The 20977-nt window shown below is 47.3% G+C and overlaps 1 protein-coding gene across 12 annotated transcripts in view; it reads right to left on the reverse strand.

Moving 5' to 3' along the window:
- Positions 1-20977, reverse strand: part of chd6 (chromodomain helicase DNA binding protein 6) — an 86209-nt gene that overhangs the window by 33974 nt on the left and 31258 nt on the right. For all 12 annotated transcript variants that reach the window (XM_061291951.1, XM_061291960.1, XM_061291961.1 and 9 more), the window contains 4 exons: positions 17059-17157; positions 16836-16992; positions 16180-16390; positions 1093-1288 (listed from right to left, as the gene is read on the reverse strand). In XM_061291951.1, the coding sequence (XP_061147935.1) occupies positions 1093-1288; positions 16180-16390; positions 16836-16992; positions 17059-17157 (663 nt within the window). The remainder of the gene's footprint in view (positions 1-1092; positions 1289-16179; positions 16391-16835; positions 16993-17058; positions 17158-20977) is intronic.

A 20977-nucleotide genomic window follows, 5' to 3' on the forward strand; every position in this document is an offset into this window, starting at 1 on the left:
TTTCAGGGGTGCCAAAGTATTTAATCAACTTCCTATCCATTTCTTTGACCTTTCGTCCTTCATGTTTAAAACTGCTGTTAAACGACACATATTCACTAGGGGTGTAACAATTCATCGATACACATCGATTAATCGATATAATGCTCTACGATTTGTTGGCATCGATGCTAAACGTAAACATCGATCTATATCGCCCGTTTTTGACCTTGGACATTAGACGCGACTTTATTTTGAAATCCAATTCATTGTTGCTTGCTTCCTCTTTCCGGGAGCAGTGCGCAGCGTGTTGTGTTGTGAGCAAAGCAGGCACGTGAAAGGGGAGCCGACAACTACGCGGCTCCTGGGCTGGTGCTATGGCTAGTGTCCAAGAAGACGAGGAAATTCACTCCCCTTTGGGCTTAAAGTCATTCGTTTGGAAGCACTTTGTAATTTCTTAAATAAAGAGTTTGCAGTACCTTGTTGATTTTGCGTATGAATGAGTTATAAATCAGGATATTGTTCTATATCGATCGTAGAGCACTATATCGTGATGTATCGTGAATGAATCACAGCAGGCTTTAAGATATCGGCAAATATCGTATCGCGATTCTTTGTATCGATAGGATATCGTATCGTGACAAAACCCGGGATTTACATCCCTAATATTCACAAATGTGACAAATCACATATGCACTATGAACTATAGTAGTATTACCTGAGTTAGGTTGCTTGTTACCTTGGTTACTGTTATTAGTTTGCCTTGATGTTGCTATTATTTGTTTCTAAGGATCTATTAACATTATTTGTTTATTAAGTTATTATTACCATCCCTTTGTAAATACATTGATTTCAATCCTACTTAAAATGGTCGGCTAATTGATTGATTATATATTTTTTATAAAACTTTCTTTAATTTTAACTTGAAATCTGAGGGAGACACCTTATAAGCCCGTCAGGGTTTCTAGTCTTCCTTGCGCATGACCATTTTCTTCATTTTGTTTTCTTTATATGACATTTATGTTATTATGTGTGTGCTAAATAAAAATAAATTAATTAATTTAAAAAAACAGGGCTCGGTCGGAGAACCCCCCCAAAGGCAGGGCGAGCGGCTACCTGCAAGTCGTTTTGCGGGTTCCAATCCGAGTCGAAGATGATGCAGGTGTCGGCGGCCGTCAGGTTGATGCCCAGCCCGCCCGCCCGCGTGCACAGCAGGAACACAAAGCGGTCCGAGTCCGGCTTGCAGAAACGGTCAATGGCCGCCTGACGCAGGTTGCCGCGGACGCGTCCGTCGATGCGCTCGTACGTGTAGCTGAGGACAGGCACGCACGCGCACAAAGTTGGGTTAGAAAACAACTGATCACTCCAACGTGCGTATTCACAGTGTTCATATTCATCAACCCTTTCAGACATCCTTGGTGGATAATGGCTTTAAATTCCTGGCAGTTCATAGTACCGAGTATCTATGTATTGAGAGTACCGTAATTTTCGGACTATAAGTCGCTACGGAGTATAAGTCGCACCAGCCATAAAATGCCCAAAAAAGTGAAAAAAAAAACATATATAAGTCGCTCCGGAGTATAAGTCGCATTTTGGGGGGCGATTTATTCGACAAAATCCAACACCAAGAACAGACATGAACGAGCAACAACAGGCTAAACGATACGGTATGCTAACGTGACAAACACAAACGAGGAGCTGAGAACGGGCCTGACGTAACATTCAGTTATTTAAAAAAAACTATTACATAAATAACACGTTTATAAAACCATCTGAGTCACTCCAATTAATTAAATCCATCGATCGTCCTTTGTCAACAATGCCGTGTGCCGCGCCGCAGTTTGAATTATTCCACAGGCCCATACAACGATATATAAACTATATTTTAAATAACTATCAAATAAACAACAATATTATCAAACCATTTGTGTCACTCCAAATCATTAAATCCATCGATCAAATTTCTCGTCTTTTATCGATCGATCGTCCTTTGTCAACAATGCCGTGTGCCGCGCCGCAGTTCTAATTATTCCACAGGCCCATACAACGATATATAAACTATATTTTAAATAACTATCACATAAACAACAATATTATCAAACCATTTGTGTCACTCCAAATCATTAAATCCATCGATCAAATTTCTCGTCCTTTATGTCATCCTAGTGACAGAGGACATGTCCAGAGGATATGGCGCTTTAAAGTGTTAATTACTTTATTTGATTTTTTCTCTCTATTTTTCATGTTTTGAATATGTTCAAGATAAAGATATCAAAGCATGTGAAAAATAACATGTGAAGTGGTCAACTATACTTGTAAGTAAGTGATGTGTTAATGATCAAGTAAATATTTGTGAAAAAAAACATATATAAGTCGCTCCTGCGTATAAGTCGCCCCCCCGACCCGAACTATGAAAAAAACTGCGACTTATAGTCCGAAAATTACGGTACCTTTGCTAGCTTTCTTATTTGTGTGCACGTATTTCTTTTTATCGGTTATGTTTCACATGTAAGTCGAATTTATTTTTCCAATTTTGATGTGCTCTTGTCTTGTACTGTCTGTTTGTGTCAATAATTTGTAGTGATTATGTAGTAAAAAAGATTGTGTTATACGAGTACAAATAAAGTGTTGGGGGGGAAAAAGCTAACTCCAACCTGCTAATAAGTTCTCGGGAAAGTTGTTTATTCGACCGAGCAATGATTTGCGCTTGCCGGTAAATGGATTAGATTGACCGATGACCGGAACATGACAATGAGTATAGTCAACCGGCCAATAGTGTAAAGATGTTGGTGTACAGCACAGGTGTCAAACACAAGGCTCGGGGGCCAGATACGGGCCGCCACATCATTTTATGTGGCCCGCGAAGACAAATTGTGCATCAAATTCGTGTGTCATTACTAGAATTGCAAATTGTCTTCACTTTTAATATCTTTTTTTCTTTAAATAGTTTGACAGTCATAATGGCCCTCCGAAAGAAGCTATGACTACAATGCGGCCCGCGAAAAAAATGAGTTTGACAACCCTGGTGTAGAGTAATCCCTCGCTACATCGCAGTTCATTTATCACGGCTTCAGTACATCGCGGACCCCCACCAAAAATAACAAAAATTCAAAATAAAAATTATAAATTGAGGGATTATGGCACGAAGGTTGCCTGCACGCCAGCAGAATGCAGCGAGTGCCCACACAATTGCAGTACATACACTTGTACGTTGTGATAAAAAAGTTGTTTATAATAAAAGAGTTCTTAAAAACATATTTACAGTATGTACACTTGTATCTTGTTATAAAAAAGTTGTTTATAATAATAAGAGTTCTAAAAACATATTTACAGAATGTGTACTTTCGCGACATCTACATACACACACGCACACACAAACACACTCACACACACACACGTATCATATTTAAATTTATATTATTTATACATTATTTTCTGTATGTCATGAATACAATTAATATAGTATTTACATGTTTGAAACTATTATTTGTTGTTCTAATAATAACATATGCACTTATATGGTTTAATATACATTTATTGATACACAAAAATGAAGTCCGCGCCTTCCAACACTCGATTGACGTTATCTGCCTCCAAGAGACTCACATTGGCACAGAGGAAGCGGGCCCCTTTACCATCAAAGGCTTTGACCTCCTGTGCTACATCCCACATGCCAAACATGGACGGGCCACCTATGTGCGCTCTGGCAAACCACTTGACAACACATTTCTCTGACACCATAACTATCGGTGGTTTCAATATTGTCAATGCGTACAAGCCCCCTAGTGCCAACTGGCATCTGCAGGTCCTACCCACACTACCCCACCCTGCCATCTATGTAGGAGATTTCAACAGCCACCACCCTGACTGGGGATACCCAGCAGCGGATAGCGATGGAGAGGCACTTTCAGACTGGGCATCTAAAAATGACCATGCCCTGACACACGATCCCAAACAAAGAGGAACTTTCCACTTCGCCAGGTGTTGGGTCAGTTCTTTGAATGGAACGCCCTATCCTGCTCAGATCCTCATCCTTGACGACTTTCCACACAGTCAACACCGCCCCTTGCTCGTACACGTTGGCCTACAGCTCCCAGTCATAAATAGCCCAACTTCCGCAAAGCCTACTGGAAGAACTACAGTGAAACGCTGGATAGGAGTGTTGTCACCATCCTACTCCACACCATCACTGTAGATGAAGCCTACAATCGCTCCTGCAGCGCTACAAAGCTGCCCACTCACATGAGGCTACCGACCCCTGTACGTCCCATGCCTGGACAAAGAAAGCGCTGCGCTCCTCCAAGCCTACAAAACATCAGGGGACCCTGAGATAGTAGACCATCTCATTGAATTGTGTCACGGTGTGTCACCTTCCTGCTTGAAAGTCTGCGCTGAGCAGCTGGCGCCCACCTTTGCACGGATCTTCAACCGTTTTCTGGAGCTGTGTGAGGTGCCCTCGTGCTTCAAGAGCTCCACCATCGTTCCAGTGGCCAAGAAGGCCGCCATTACAGGTTTGAATGACTATAGACCCGTCGCACTGACATCTGTGGTCATGAAATCTTTCGAGAGGTTAGTGCTGAACCACCTGAAGGAGGTCACGGTCCCCCTGCTTGACCCCCTCCAGTTTGCCTACCGGGCAAACAGGTCAGTGGATGATGCGGTCAACATGGGACTGCACTACATCCTGCATCACCTGGACACCCCAGGAACGTATGCCAGGATCCTGTTCGTGGACCTCACCTCGGCGTTCAACACCATCGCTCCTGACATCCTCCAACAGAAGCCCATCCAGCTGGCGGTATCTGCCTCCACCTGTCAGTGGATTACCAGCTTCCTGACCAACAGGAGACGGCGTGTGAGGCTGGGGGGCATCACATCTGACACCCGGACCACCAATACTGGAGCCCCTCAGGGGTGCGTCCTCTCCCCACTGCTCTTCTCTCTCTACACCAATGATTTCTCCTCAGGTGACTCTCCTGTGAAGCTCCTGAAGTATGCAGACGACACCACTCTCATCGGAATGATCCAGGACGGTGATGAGACTGCGTACAGACAGGAGGTGGAGCGGCTGGTCCACTGGTGTAGCCAAAACCATCTGGAGCTGAACCCGCTCAAGACCGTGGAGATGACAGTGGATTTCAGGCGAGACCCTTCACCACTTTTACCCCTCACTATCCGCAGTAATACTATTCTCTTCACAGACACCTTCAAGTTCCTGGGAACCACAATCTCTCGGGACCTGAAATGGACCGGCCACATAGACTCTGTCCGGAAGAAGGCTCAGCAGAGGCTGTACTTCCTGAGACAGCTCAAGAAGTTCAACCTGCCGCGCGAGCTTCTGAAGACCTTCTACACTGACATCATCCAGTCTGTCCTCTGCACCTCCATCACTGTCTGGTTTGGATCGGCCTCCAAACAAGACAAGCACAGACTGCAACGGACAATCAGGACTGCAGAAAAGATCATTGGAATCGACCTCCCATCTATCCAAGACTTGTACCTGTCCACGACCAGGAAACGTGCAAGGAACATCTCTACAGACCTTTCTCTACCAGGTTGCAGTCTGTTTGAACTACTCCCCTCCGGACGGCGTTATAGAGCTCGGTACGCCAATACCAGCAGACACAGAGACAGCTTCTTCATCCAGGCTGTTGCTCTGATGAACTCACACCACTCATAGAGTCTCAGAGTCATTACTGGGCAATAACATCCTGCTCTTCACACCTTTTTGAATTTGTCTACACTGTTTTTGCCATTTTTCACATGTCCTGAGTGTTGTTGGTCACCTAAATGTTGAACAGAGGGTGTGTTTTACCGAAGTCAAATTCCTTGTTTGGCATGCTCAAACATGGCGAATAAAAACTCTTGAATCTTGAAAAAATCTTGAATCTAACTACAGCTCGGCAAAGGAAATGGTAGGAGACAGTAGCTTACCTGAACTTTACACACTCTAGCAGGAAATGCTGGAGTCTCATCTGCCGTCTAGGAGCTGCACAAAAGCCCCCCAGCCAAAACCGAGCATCCGTCACATCCAATCAAGTTGCATCCCACCTACTGGCTATTGCAAAAGTACCGTATTTTCCGCGCTATTAGGCGCACTTAAAAACGTATATTTTACTCAAAAAAACACAGTGCGCCTTATAATACAGAGCGCCTTATATACGGATCAATTGACGAATTTGTTGATCCATACTGTCCCCTCCATGAGTCGTCACCTTATCGTGGTGGAGGGGTTTGCGTGCCCCTATGATCCTAGGAGCCATGTTGTCTGGGGCTTCATGCTCCTGGTAGGGTCACCCATGTCAAACGGGTCCTAGGTGAGGGGCCAGACAAAGCACGGCTCAAAAAGCCCCTTATGATGAAAAATATATATGGAAACAGATTTCCCTCGCCCGGACGCGGGTCACCGGGGCCCCCCTCTGGAGCCAGGCCTGGAGGCGGGGCCCAAAGGCGAGCGTCTGGTGGCCGGGCCTTCGCCCATGGGGCCCGGCCGGGCAAAGCCCGAAAAGGAAACGTGGGTCCCCCTTCCCATGGGCTCATCACCTGTAGGAGGGGCCAAAGGGGTCGGGTGCAGTGCGAGCTGGGCGGCGGCCAAAGGCAGGGACTTTGGCGGTCTGATCCCCGGCTGCAGAAGCTGGCTCTTGGGACATGGAATGTCACCTCTCTGGCTGGAAAGGAGCCCGAGCTGGTGTGCGAGGCAGAAAAGTTCCGACTAGATATAGTCGGACTTGCCTCCACGCATAGTTTGGGTTCCGGTTCAAGCCCTCTCGAGAGGGGCTGGACTCTCTTCCACTCTGGAGTTGCCCACGGTGAGAGGCGTCGAGCAGGTGTGGGTATACTTATTGCCCCCCGGCTGGGCGCCTGCACATTGGGGTTCACCCCGGTGAACGAGAGGGTAGCCTCCCTCCGCCTTTGGGTGGGGGGACGGGTCCTGACTGTTGTTTGTGTCTATGCACCAAACGGCAGCTCAGAGTACCCACCCTTCTTGGAGTTCCTGGAGGAAGTGCTGGAGAGCGCTCCTTCTGGGGACTCCATCGTTCTACTGGGTGACTTCAATGCTCACGTGGGCAATGACAGTGAGACCTGGAAGGGCGTGATTGGGAGGAACGGCCCCCCCGATCTGAACCCGAGCGGTGTTCTATTGTTGGACTTCTGTGCTCGACACGGATTTTCTATAATGAACACCATGTTCAAACATAAGGGTGTCCATGTGTGCACTTGGCACCAGGACACCCTAGGCCGCAGTTCGATGATCGACTTTGTAGTCGTGTCATCGGATTTGCGGCCGCATGTTTTGGACACTCGTGCGAAGAGAGGGGCGGAGCTGTGAACTGATCACCACCTGGTGGTGGGTTGGCTCCGATGGTGGGGGAAGATGCCGGTCCGACCAGGCAGACCCAAACGCTCTGTGAGGGTCTGCTGGGAACGTCTGGTGGAATCCCCTGTCAGGAAGAGTTTGGTCCGCATTTCCGGCAGTAAGTCGGATTCGTTCTCAGTGAGGGTTGGACTCCGCCAAGGCTGCCCTTTGTCACCGATTCTGTTCATAGTTTTTATGGACAGAATTTCTAGGCGCAGCCGAGGCGTTGAGGGTGTCCGGTTTGGGGAGGTCAGCATCGCGTCTCTGCTTTTTGCAGACGACGTGGTGCTGTTGGCTTCTTCAGGCCGTGATCTCCAGCTCTCACTGGAGCGGTTCGCAGCCGAGTGTGAAGCGGTCGGGATGAGGGTCAGCACCTCCAAATCCGAGTCCATGGTCCTCGATCGGAAAAGGGTGGAATGCCCTCTCCGGATCGGGGATGAGATCCTGCCCCAAGTGGAGGAGTTTAAGTATCTGGCGGTCTTGTTCACGAGTGAGGGGAGGATGGAGCGCGAGATCGACAGGCGGATTGGTGCAGCGTCGGCAGTAATGCGGACTTTGTACCGGTCCGTCGTGGTAAAGAGAGAGCTGAGCCAAAAGGCAAAGCTCTCAATTTACCGGTCGATTTACGCTCCTACCCTCACCTATGGTCACGAGCTATGGGTCGTGACCGAAAGAACGAGATCCCGGATACAAGCGGCCGAAATCAGTTTTCTCCGCAGGATGTCCGGGCTCTCCTTTAGAGATAGGGTGAGAAGTTCGGTCATCCGGGAGAGACTCGGAGTAGAGTCGCTGCTCCTCCACGTTGAGAGGAGCCAGATGAGGTGGCTAGGGCATTTCATCAGGATGCCTCCTGGACGCCTCCCTGGGGAGGTGTTCCGGGCATGTCCCACCGGTAGGAGACCCCGGGGACGACCCAGGACGCGCTGGAGAGACTATGTCTCTCAGCTGGCCTGGGAACGCCTTGGGATCTCCCGGGATGAGCTAGATGAAGTGGCTGGGGAGAGGGACGTCTGGGAGTCCCTCCTGAAGCTGCTGCCCCCGCGACCCGACCCCGGATAAGCGGAAGAAGATGGATGGATGGATGGATGGATGGATGGATGGATACTGGTTGTACACAGTGCTCTGCCAAAATGTTTCAGTACGTTTTAGTACGACTAGTAAATTACAAGGTCGCATCGCTTCCTAACATTACGGCAACTGTCGTCAGGGGGCGTCACCGAATAGCTGTTGTTATTTCATTTCATTTCAAAATAGGCTGCTCCGTTAATGTTTCGAGTAAATTTACGGATTGATATGGAAGGGAAACATAGGTAAGCAGTACCACTGTGTTAGATCTAACTTTAGTCAGTTACGATCATTTTATTTTATAGGAGATCGTTTGAGAAACGCGATTGTTTACACTTTGCTGAGGCTCATGGGGGTCTGCGGGCTGAGGCTCATGGGAGTTTGCGAGCTGAGGCCCATGGGAGTTTGCGGGTGGCTAATGCTATCATAATAGCTGCTTTCCGCACAAGGCTATTTCATGTCAAAATAGGCTGCTTTGTTAATGTTTTGAGTAAATTTACGGATCATTATGGAAGGGAAACATCGGTAAGCAGTACCAGTGTTAGATCGAACTTTAGTCAGTTCTGATCATTTTATAGGAGATTGTTTGAGAAACGCGATTATTCACAGAGGGCTCATTGGTTATTGGCTAGTGGATGCATACCGCAACCCTAGTCAACCTCAGTTTGTTGCAGTATAGCTTCTATTTTATGCGCCTTTTAATCCGGTGCGCCCTATACATGAAATAATTTCTAAAATAAAAAATTCAATGAGGGTGCGCCTTATAATCCAGTGCGCCTTTTGGTGCAAAAAATACGGTAACTCAAGACAAACCCACCAGAAGAGCAGTTTCATCTGAGCTAAAGAAACACCAACAAGTGCTCAGAGAGGATAGAATTACCGAGCTTTTTGAGGTTGCTGAACTGGAGAAGGTCTTGCAGGGCCTGTAATGTGGAAAGGCAGCAGGATATGACAACATCTCTCCAGAGCTCACGAATCAACATGGCCCCTGAGCCCAAACCTGGCTGACACAATTCTACACTAGGTTTGTAAAAACAAATTCGATCCCAAAGAAATGTTTGACAGCAAACGTTATTGTCATACTAAAACGTGGCAAAGACCACAAACTGCCAGCCAGCTACCGCCCAATCGTCCTACTCAGCGTTCCTTTCAAAATCTCGGAACGACTAATTCTACAACGTATTTCGCCAGGAGTAGAGGAACTTCTTTGTGTGGATCAGGCAGGTTTCCGCAAGGACCGCACCACAGGAGAACAAGTACTGGCCCTATCCACCATCGAAGATGGTTTCGAGAGCAGACTGACGACAGGGACTGTGTTTCTCGATCTCACAATCGCCTATGATACTGTCTGGGACAAAGGCCTCCTACTCAAACTCACAAAAGCGCTCCCTGCCAGGGCAATGGCAATAATACAAACTCTGCTGACAAACAGAAGCTTCAGATTGTTAAGTTGAATAACGACAATAACGACAACTGTGCGTCTCACTAGACTTACTTTACTTGTACACCTGCACAACGTGACAACTTTACCACCACCGAATCATTCCCTTGACTCCCAACATACAACACGTCTGCACATGCGCAGTAGGAAAAGCACATAACAAATGCATATAACAAACGTGCAGTAGGAAAAGCATAACAAACTCCCCTTTTTTCTTTAAAGAAAAGCAGTGCAAATGCCTAGTGGCATTTCCTTCCATTTTTTTTTTTTACCTTAACATACAACCAAATTTAAGGTTTCAGCTTTAATAACAAGAGTAGAACAGTATGAACAAAAAGTCTTTTGTGTCAAGTCCATTAAGTTTTTAAGCTGCCATACACCTTCCCTGAGGGCCCTCAACAAAACGAGTGCAGGCGCCCCTTTCTTGGTCAGTCAGCGAGTTGCTCCTTAGTCGCTGACCACAGGATCTGCTGAATTGTCCCAGAGCTGAGTAGTTCCTTCATACTGCTGATCTGGAGTCTGAGTCTTTTCTCTGTTACAGATTTGGTGGATTTGATAGCGTCAAAAAGAGAGTGGTTGTCGGTTACACAAACAATAGGCAAATTGTTTCGTTTACAGTCACCTGTGGTGAGCTCTGAATACAGTGTGGCTAAAAAGACCGCACTGTCAATACCGTCTCAAAGTGCCAAAGTCTCTCCTGCTAAAGTGCTTCGAACAACTCTCCTGATCCTCTTTGATTGCCAGCATATAGGTGAGAATCTTCCAGTTTCTCCCATAAGCATGATGCATATAACCCCCCTTGAGTTCCTCCATCTGGAAGATTTCCCATGGACAAATCACTGAACACTACCAGGACATTGAAGGACATTTACACCTCCCATCTCACCCGCAAGGCGACCACGATTTTGAGTGATGTGAGTCACCCCGCTCACTCTTTGTTTGAGCTTCTGCCCTCTGGGAAGAGGTACAGGAACCTGCGCTCCCGCACCACCAGACTCTCCAACAGCTTCATACTCCAGGCTGTTAGGATCCTGAACTCGCCCCCCCTTTCTGCGTAGCGTCCTGTACTTTGCGCTATGCTTACTGTCTGCTGTACGCACACTGGCTCAGTTTTTCTCCTCTTATTTATTGGGTTATTTGTTTATTATTTATTCATCACTCATTTTATTTATTTATTAGTTATTGTTTGTGCCTTCTTGTTTTTATTTTGTGTCGCCTACTTGTATGTTTATCGTGTACTGTGTCTCGTCACCGTGGGATGGAGGAAACGGAATTTCGGTTTCTTTGTGTGTCTTGACATATGAAGGGATTGAGAATAAAGTGACTTTGACTTTGACTTTAGGGAGCTGTCTTTTCCCAAGTACTGAAAGTTCGAAGTCACGTCCTCTGACATAAGTTTCCTGATCAGTTTATTTGCACAATGCAGAGTCTGGACTGTGGCATGCTTTGTACTGGATGCTAGGATGGATATGTCACACATTATGTCAGGTCTGCTTTGTCTTGCTACCCACAGTATCTGGCCAATCTTTGACTTGAGCATGTCATGTTCAGTGTCTGTTAAGAGGGCCTCTCGCTGTGTGGCTCAGGTGGGGTCAATAGGAATGAGTTGAAGATTTTTTATGTACGTCCATTGTTGCACCTGTATTTCATGCTACACAGAGAGAACCTCCATTCCAATGGGGCTGAAGCTGTTGTGTTCTAAACGTCCAATTTGAAAGACAGCTTTCAAGTGTGAAATTACTGTCATGGAGAATCTTTCTGAACCCCTCCAGATGAAGTCGTCCACATGACAAGGAAGGACTCCCATCACATTGCCAGAGTCATCTAACCAGTAAAACACTGCAGGCTCCACTTTTGACACAGTACCTCCTGACTGCTGCATAATGTCTTTCACCCTGTTGTACCAGTACAGAGAAGCGTCTGCCCGGCCATAAACACACTTTTTCAATTTTCACACAGTTCCTTTGCTCTGTGCTTCCTGGGGGGTTGGGGGGGGGAATGTAGACATTTCTGGTTAACTCTTTACTTTGCAAAAAGGCTGCTTTAATGTCCATAGAGTTCAGCTGCCATTTTTTTTTTTTACCGTTTTTTTCCATGTATAATGCGCAAAATTTAACTAATTTATTGTCCTAAAATCTGGGGTGCGCATGGGTACAAAAAAAAAAAGTTTTGTTTTTTTAATCCGGATATGATACGGAGGCCGCCATTACAGATGCGCTTTCTTCTCTGCTGTTCACTTCAAACACGCTCCATACGAACTAGAGATGCACCGATCCGATATCTGGATCGGATATCGGCCCCGATATCAACAAAATAGATGGATCGGGTATCGGAAAATGCAGCCGATCTGTGAGCCGATACTTTCCTTAATTTATTGGGACGCGGGCTACGTCATACGTCAGCAGCACGTGTGCCGCATGCCACGAGAGTTTTCTAAACAAATGCAAACATGGAGCGAACGTTCGCTTCTCTCCCCGGGTTGCTAAGCGGACGTCAAACCCTGCGCGTTCGCTTCTCTTCGGGTTGCTAATGGGACGTCAAAGGCTGCGCGTTCGCTTCTCTCCCGAATGGGGGGGGGCGGTCGGCTAATCGGATGTCAAACGCTGCGTGTTCGCTTCTCTTCCGGGGGGGTGTTAATGGGACGTCAAACACTTTGTGTGGCGGGCTCCATCTGTAATGTTTCTCTATACCATGAGAAATAACTTGACAAGACGACCAGGTTTTAGGGAAGCAGTGAGTCAATCATGTATTGATGTTCGTTTCTTTTTAGCCGCAGTCTCTCCTAGCTACAACATGCCATCCGCCCGCCATACCTCTAGCTCCACCCCCCAGTACGGGTAACCACACAGTCCAAATACATTACACCATCTAGTGTGGAAACTGAGAAGCTGAGCTCAAGCTTCTTGTGCGGGGCATATTCAATTATGTTTTCAGAATTTGCTGCGGGCCAATAAAAACTGGACCGTTAGTTTGGACACCCCTAATTTAGAGCAAAGAACTGTGTAGTCTGCCTGATGCCATTGCCTTTGGTATTTTCTGTTCCACATGTAGAGTTATGTAGCTTGTTAAGTCAACCATAATATCGGATCGGTATCGGGTATCGACCGATACGCAAAGCCACGGCATCGGTATCGGTATCGGAACTGAAAAAGTCGGATCGGTGCATCTCTAATACGAACACAATGCTCTCGTATCAGACGCTTGCTCGATCACCTGCTCGTTTGCTGTCACAATGTACCCTACACAAATCCGAAACATTTCTTCGCTATCGAGTTTGCTAGCGCATGCGCAGTGATACTGACCGGCAGAATAACATCCGGTTGTTCCAAAAGATGATCTTTTTTCTGAAATAATTTTACGTTTACAGACTTAAGTAGGAGTCAAAATTTGGGTGCGTATTATACATGGGTACAGGCTTTTTTCCAGCATCAACATGCCATTTTTAGGGTGCGTACTATACATGGGGGCGCATTATACATGGAAAAAAACGGTACATATAACAGCCATAATAATTTTTAAAGACTCTTTTGGGAGCTCGTCTGTGTTCGTTTCCTCAAAGCCTCTTGCAACTAATCTGGCTTTAGGTACGACCCCCTGTGGTATTCCCTTGAGTGTACACACCCACCTTGTGGAGATGCATTTCTGACCTTCATCTTTGACCTCTTCAAACACATTGTTCTGTTTCCAGTTGCTGAGTTCAGCGTGTTTGGCAGAAATAAAGGCATTATCATTCACAATCAGTATGTCCTCTACATGGCAGTCTGTACATAAGTCAGCATGCTCAGTTGGACCCAGCTGAAGATTGTCCACTTGTCCTAAGTCCACTGATCTAGTTGTGCCAGCAATTTCCTCAGGTTCTGTATACTGTAAGTTGTACCAATTTTTGTATGTTCCAGTGGACTTTCCTGCCCGGCTGGGGATTTTTCCGGTTCGTGCTTGGCCACTTACACTGTCTGTATATGTGAGGAGTGTGCAGTTTTCAGCTTTAGTCCTTCAATAATAGTATTTGAACGCGCTGATGTGTGAGGGGTCTCATTGTTATCCTCAGCATCTTCATCGTTTGAGGGTGCCTCTTTTTCACTTTCATCTCCAGCGTTATTTTCAAAAGGTCCTGTTTCTGCTTCTACCATATCGGTCAAATGGATTGGTACCTTGAACAGCTGTTTGTTGTCGCGGATTTGACCTACTTTCTCTCCTGCCGGCAAACCTTGTGTAGTAGGCATCGTCAGTTCCATCCCCGCTCACCTGCAGTGCACCGACTCCGCCTTGTGGCGTATTGTCGCCAAATATCCTCTTCAGGGCAGCCTTCATGTTGTCAAACGTAAGGCTTGGAAAAACGGTAAGTGCCAACTGTTTGTCTTTAATATAAAATCCCGCAGTGTCTAGCAGCTTGAAAGCTAACACCGCAAATGGTAACTCCATTTTGAACTGGCGAATTCTGTTGGACCTCCGTTCAAACTTGACAATGTAGTCCGCCATTGAAATGCCCGTGTCTTTCGTTAACCGGTCGAACTCCGTATATGCCTCATATTGGCGGTCCTTTTCCTCTTTCAAAAACACAGAGTCCAGTTTTCCCATAAGTGTAGTCATTCCATCATCTGCATTCAAATCCCCTGCGGATATTTCCAGCGCGCTGTCTCTCGCTCTTCCCGTTAGCAACAAGGCAACCGCCAAAGCCTGCTTCTTTTTATCCAAGTCCGTAACAAGTCTCCATATTTCGACTTCATTTTTCCAACTTTCGTAAGACTTCTTCTCATCAAACGCTGGCAGAACTTTGTAATTACCAGCCGCCATCCTCTGCTACCATGTTAAGTTGAATAACGACAATAACAACAACTGTGCGTCTTACTAGACTTTACTTGTACATCTGCACAATGTGACAACTTTACCACCACCAAATAATTTCCTTGACTCCCAACATACAACATGTCTGCACATGCGCAGTACGAAAAGCATATAACAAATGCATATAACAAACGCGCAGTAGGAAAAGCATAACACAGAGTTCACCTTGGTCAGAACACGAGTGCATGGAGAAGGCAGACAAACGGGCTGCCAGAAGGCTCACTCAGTTCTAGCTCCAACGTTGACCTACCCACCACCAAATCCCGGAAATTCATCTATGCAGATGACATCTGTCTGGCATTTCAAGCACCAGACTTTGATCAACTGGAAGAGGTGCTCACAGAAGATCTTGCCAAACTAGAGCAGTTCTGCAAAACCTGGCGCCTAAAGCCAAGCCCAGCAAAAACTGTATCCAGCGTATTCCATCTCCATAATGCAGAAGCCGCCAGAGAACTAAACATCTACCTGGGTGGAGTCAAGCTGTTAAAGCAAGGAACAACCTGCTCTGCAAACTCGCTGGTGTAAAATGGGGGGCAGCAGCGTCCACAATGCGCACCTCAGCACTGGTCCTTGCATATTCTGCAGCTGAATATTGTGCCCCTGTCTGGTCAAGTGCCCCCCACACTCACTATGTGGACACCCAGCTCAACACAACCATGAGGACCATAACCGGGACTGTCCGCTCAACACCACTCCCCTGGCTTCCTGTCCTATCAAACATCCCCCCCCACACACATATCCGGCGAGAAGCACCCACTTATAAGATGCTTCAAAAGATCAAAGACTCCCCATCTACCGATATATATACAGACATCTACAACCCACCCACTGCTCGACTCCCGTCCAGACGACCAATTTGGAAGAACATCCCACGAACCGACTTTCGACATCCAGCTAGCTTGGAAAATGGAATGGGAGTCCAAGGAGGTCCCAAACAAACACTTGGTGCCAGACCCCAACCAACAGGTCCCTAGCACCAAACTCCCAAGAAGACAGTGGTCCACACTCAATCATTTCAGGACTGGACATGGCCCCTGCTTGGCCAGCCTTCACAAATGGGGCAGTAGCCCCACCCCACTGTGTGCTTGTGGAGAGGAGCAAACCATGGAACACATCATAGAAGTTTGTCCTTTCCACAGACTTAAAGGAGGGTTAGTCACCCTCCATACAGCAGACCAGGAGGCAACTGCTTGGATTAGGGACTTTGCATTTGCCAAATAAATAAGATACACAAAAAATGTATGTATGTTAAAAATGAGAGGGTAACACTACTTCGCGGCTTTTCACCTATCGCGGGTGGTCTTGGAACTAATTATCTGTGATAAAGAAGGGATTACTGTATTGCGAACCATCAACTTGAACCTGTCACAACAAGCGAACCGTCCAGGATACACATCCTAAACTGTTGGTTAGTGTCTCAGACCTCTCAGTCCATGTATAGGAGCGGCCACTATGGGCTGTAACAAATGACCAAAGTGTCTTGGTGCGCGCTCACCGTCTCTGTATGAGGTAGTCCTCGAGTATGTCGAGGCAGCGGACCATCTGCGAGAAGACCAGGACCTTGTGTCCACCGCTCAGCAGTTTGGGCAGCAGCTTGTCAATGAGCACCAGCTTGCCAGCCGCCTGTATCATGGCCTGCAGCTGCAAGTCGCAGGCGTCGGCCCCGTGACTCTTGCGGAAGCTTTCCAGGATCTTCTCCTCGGCCCCTGCCCAGACAACAGTCTGTCACGCGAGAAGCCAAGTTGCTAGCAACTCCCAACACAAATTTTTCGAGCGACCAATAACTTGAACCTGTTAGAAATGTATCGCACCTAGCAGTGACTTAACTATCAGACTGAGCAATAACTCAAATTAAGATCAATAAACAACTTGAAACTGGAAGTACAGGAAATGTATTAAATTAACCAATCACTAACTTGAAACAGCCGCTAAAGGATAAACGGAGGAAAATCATGTCTCGTCTCGTCATGTCAAGTCACGTTTCCCTCGTTAAACACCTGATTCAAATGATCAGTTCATCCTCACATTCTGCAGGAGCCTGATAATTGAATCAGGTGTGTTTACTGAAGGAAATTTGGAAAACATGTAGGAATGCGGCCCCCGAGGGCTGGAGTTTGAGACCCCTGCTTTAGGAGGCGTGCCGACCCGCACCAGTGATCAGGTAAGGATGGTTGCAGCACTTGCGCAGCTCCATCATGGTGTTGATGAGGTTGGGCATGTTGTGCTGGTTGGCTCCTCTGGACAGGAAGGAGAAGTTCTTCTCCAGAATTGCCCGGTAGTATTTTTTCTGCATGTTGGTCAGCTCCACCTGCAGGAGGATGCTGGCAAGCTCAGAGCGGGAGGGGACGGGGGAACTGAGACAAGAAACTCCTACCTCAATGATGGTCTCCTCTTTGGGGGCCAGGTTCTTCTCCACGTCATCCTTCAACCTTCTCAGCATCATGGGCTTCAAGATAGCCTGAAGTTTCTTCACCTAGGAGTGCAAGAAAGCAAGATTAAGATCTGACGACCACATGGTTGGGAATCAGATTATTAATAAATAAAAATCCACATTGTCAAGAGCAATGCAAACAGCCAGTCGTGGCATTCACTGCCTTCAGTGGTTCTTAACCTGGGTTCGATCAAACCCCAGGGTTTCGGTGAGTCGATCTCAGGGGTTCGGCAGAGCCCCCGCCACGGAGGTCCGGACACACTTGAATTATTGTGTAAAGGGGAGTCGACAACTAGTACGCGGCTCCTGGGCTGGTGCTATGGCTAGTGTCCAAAAAGACGAGGAAATTTGCTCCCCTTTAGGCTTCAAGTCATTCGTTTGGAAGCATTTTGGATTCCAAAGAAAAGATGGCTCAACGGACAAGACACGTGCAGTTTGTAAATCCTGCCATGCGGTGATCAAATATTCAGGGACCACAAATCTCGCCGCACATTTAAAGAAAAAACACGACATCAAAGGTCAGTGTTAAAGTAAGCACTTTGTATACTACAATACTCTTGCAATTTCCTAAATAAAGAGTTTGCAGTACCTTGTTGATTTTGCGTATGAATTGTTATAAATTAGGATATTGTTCTATATTTTTTATTTAAAAAAAAAAAACGATCGTAGAGCACTATATTGCGATGTATCATGAATAAATTACAGCAGGTTTTACGATATCGGCAAATATCGTATCGAGGTTCTTTATATCGATATGATATCGTATCGTGACAAAACCCGCGATTTACACCCCTAACAAGAACACAACACTTGCTGAATTCAGGCTGAAGAGAGCCAGATTCGATGAAAGGGCCACTCGGCCTGCTCTTGGATTTGTACCTGTTAACAAACCGATCCTGACAGCATCGTACGAAGTTGCTTACCTGATCGCAAAGCAGGGCAAGCCACACACCATTGGTGAAACACTTGTGAAACCAGCTGTATTAAAGATGGCGAATCTGATACTCGGAACAGCGGCCAAAGGTAAATTACCTCAAATTCCCCTTTCAAATGACACCGTCAGTGACGGAATAGAAGACATGACTAAAGACATCTTGGAGCCAGATTCAACAGCAACTCTTCAGAACAACAACGCTCAACGTTTTGGTGTTGACAAATGAACAAGTATCAAAGTCAAAAGTCAAAGTCAGCTTTATTGTCAATCTCTTCACATGTCAAGACACACAAAGAAACCGAAATTACGTTTTCTCTATCCCACGGTGACGAGACATATTACACGATAGACATACAAGTAAACGACACAATATAAAAACAAGAAGGCACAAACAATAAATAATAAGAATGATGAATAAATAATAAATAAACAGATGACACAATAAATAAGAGGAGCAAAACGGAGCCAGTGTGCATACAGCAGACAGTGAGCGTAGCGCAAAAGTACAGGACGCTACGCATAAAGGGGAAGCGAGTTCAGGATCCTAACAGCCTGGAGTATGAAGCTGTTGTTGAGTCTGGTGGTGCGGGAGCGCAGGCTCCTATACTTCTTCCCAGAGGGCAGAAGCTCAAACAAAGAGTGAGCGGGGTGACTCACATCACTCACAATCGTGGTCGCCTTGCGGGTGAGATGGGAGATGTAAATGTCTTTCAAGGAGGGGAGTGAAGCACCAATAATCTTACCAGCCGTGTTCACTATGCGCTGCTGGGTCTTCAAGTTCTAGTCAGTGCAGCCGCCACCCCAAACAGCAATACAGCTGGAGAGGACGCTCTTAATAGTGCCACGGTAAAATGTAGTCATGACGGCCGGAGGAGCGCTCGCTCGCCTGAATTTCCGCAGGAAGTACAGGCGAGGGCCTTCTTCAAAGTTCAAAGTCAAAGTTCAAAGTCAGCTTTATTGTCAATCCCTTCATATGTCAAACACACAAAGAAACCGAAATTCCGTTTCCTCCATCCCACGGTGACGAGACACAGTAGACGATAAACATACAAGTAGACGACACAAAATAAAAACAAGAAGGCACAAATAATAACTAAATAATAATAAATAGATAAAATGAGTGATGAATAAATAATAAACAAATAACCCAATAAATAAGAGGAGCAAAACTGAGCCAGCAGACAGTAAGCATAGCGCAAAGTACAGGACGCTACGCAGAAAGGGGGGGCGAGTTCAGGATCCTAACAGCCTGGAGTATGAAGCCGTTGGAGAGTCTTCGCCAGTGATGCGCTGTTGGTGGACCAGGAGAGATCCTCACTGATGTGCACCCCCAGGAACTTGGCGCTGCTCACTCTCTCCACCACAGCACCGTGGATGGTCAGCGGCAGGTGTTGGGTGTGACCCTTCCGGAAGTCAACAACAACCTCCTTGGTCTTGTCGACGTTCAGCAGGAGGTTGTTGTCCCTGCACCACGTGGTCAGAAGGTCAACCTCCAGGCTGTACTGAGTCTCGTCTCCCTTGGTGATGAGACCCACCAGAGTCGTGTCGTCAGCAAACTTCACTATGCGGTTGTCGCTGTGGGTTGCAATGCAGTCATGCGCCAGGAGGGTGAAGAGTAGCGGACTGAGCACGCAGCCTTGGGGGGCCCCTGTGCTCACTCAGCGTGATGCTGGCAGAGATCTTGTCGCCAACACGTACCACCTGTGGCCTCTGACAGAGGAAGTCCAGTAGCCAGTTGCAGAGATAGGTACTGAGGCCCAGCTTGTCAAGTTTGCTGATGAGACGTTTTGGCACAATGGTGTTGAAGGCAGAACTGAAGTTCACAAACAGCAATCTCACATACGAGTCCCTTCTCTCCAGGTGGGTGAGGGCCGAGTGGAGGGCAGAGCAGATGGCATCCTCAGAGGACCGCTTGGCTCGGTACGCAAACTAGAAGGGGTCAATGGTGGGGGGGAGAACGGAACGGATGTGCTCCATGACAAGCCGCTCAAAGCACTTCATGATGATGGGCGTAAGTGCCACGGGGCGGTAGTCATTGAAGCAGGACGGAGCAGGCTTCTTCGGCACAGGTACGATGGTGGCAGCTTTGAAACACGACGGGACGATGGCCTGCTGCAGGGAAGTGTTAAAGATGTCTGTGAAGACACCCGTCAGCTCACCAGCGCAGTTCTTCAGCGCTCTACCTGGGATGTTGTCAGGGCCCGCCGCCTTACGGATGTTGATAGCGGCAAGCGCCCTCCTCACGCTGTCAGCGGAAAGGCACAGGGGCAGCTCGTGTGAAGGGGGAGTGGCCTTCAGCGGGCAAGTGCTGTTCTGAGCGTCGAAGCGAGCAAAGAAGCGGTTAAGGTCATTGAGCAGACGGACGTCCCCTTCACAGCTCTGCGGTGCGGGCTTGTAGTCCGTGATGGTCTGAATGCCCTGCCAAAGGCTCCGTGCGTCCCTGTTGTCCTTGAAGTGGGCGGTAATTTTGCAAGAGAACGCCTTCTTTGCTTCTTTGATGCCCCGGGACAGGTCGGCCCTCGCAGTCCTCAAGCCAGCCTCATCCCCCGCTCTAAAGGCTTTGTCGCTGGCCCTCAGCAGCCTGAAGACAGCCCCCGTCAGCCATGGCTTCCGGTTAGCCCGAGTGACGATGGATTTTGAGTGAGTCACATCATCAATGCACTTCCTGATGTAGAAGGAAACAGAGTCAGTATACTCCTCAATGTCTGTCCGATCGTCGCAAGTGGCAGCCCTCCTAAACATGTCCCAGTCAGTAGAGCCAAAGCAGTCACGAAGCGCATCAGAGGCACCCTCAGGCCACACTCGTACCTGCTTTCGAACCGGTCTGGATGCTCTCACCATTTGTCTGTATGCAGGCAAAAGCATAACAGTGATATGGTCAGAAAGGCCAAGATGGGGGAGGGGGGCGACTTTGAAAGCTCCTTTATG

The sequence above is a fragment of the Syngnathus typhle genome, linkage group LG11, assembly GCF_033458585.1.
Source record: "Syngnathus typhle isolate RoL2023-S1 ecotype Sweden linkage group LG11, RoL_Styp_1.0, whole genome shotgun sequence".
Classification (NCBI taxonomy): Eukaryota; Metazoa; Chordata; class Actinopteri; order Syngnathiformes; family Syngnathidae; genus Syngnathus; species Syngnathus typhle.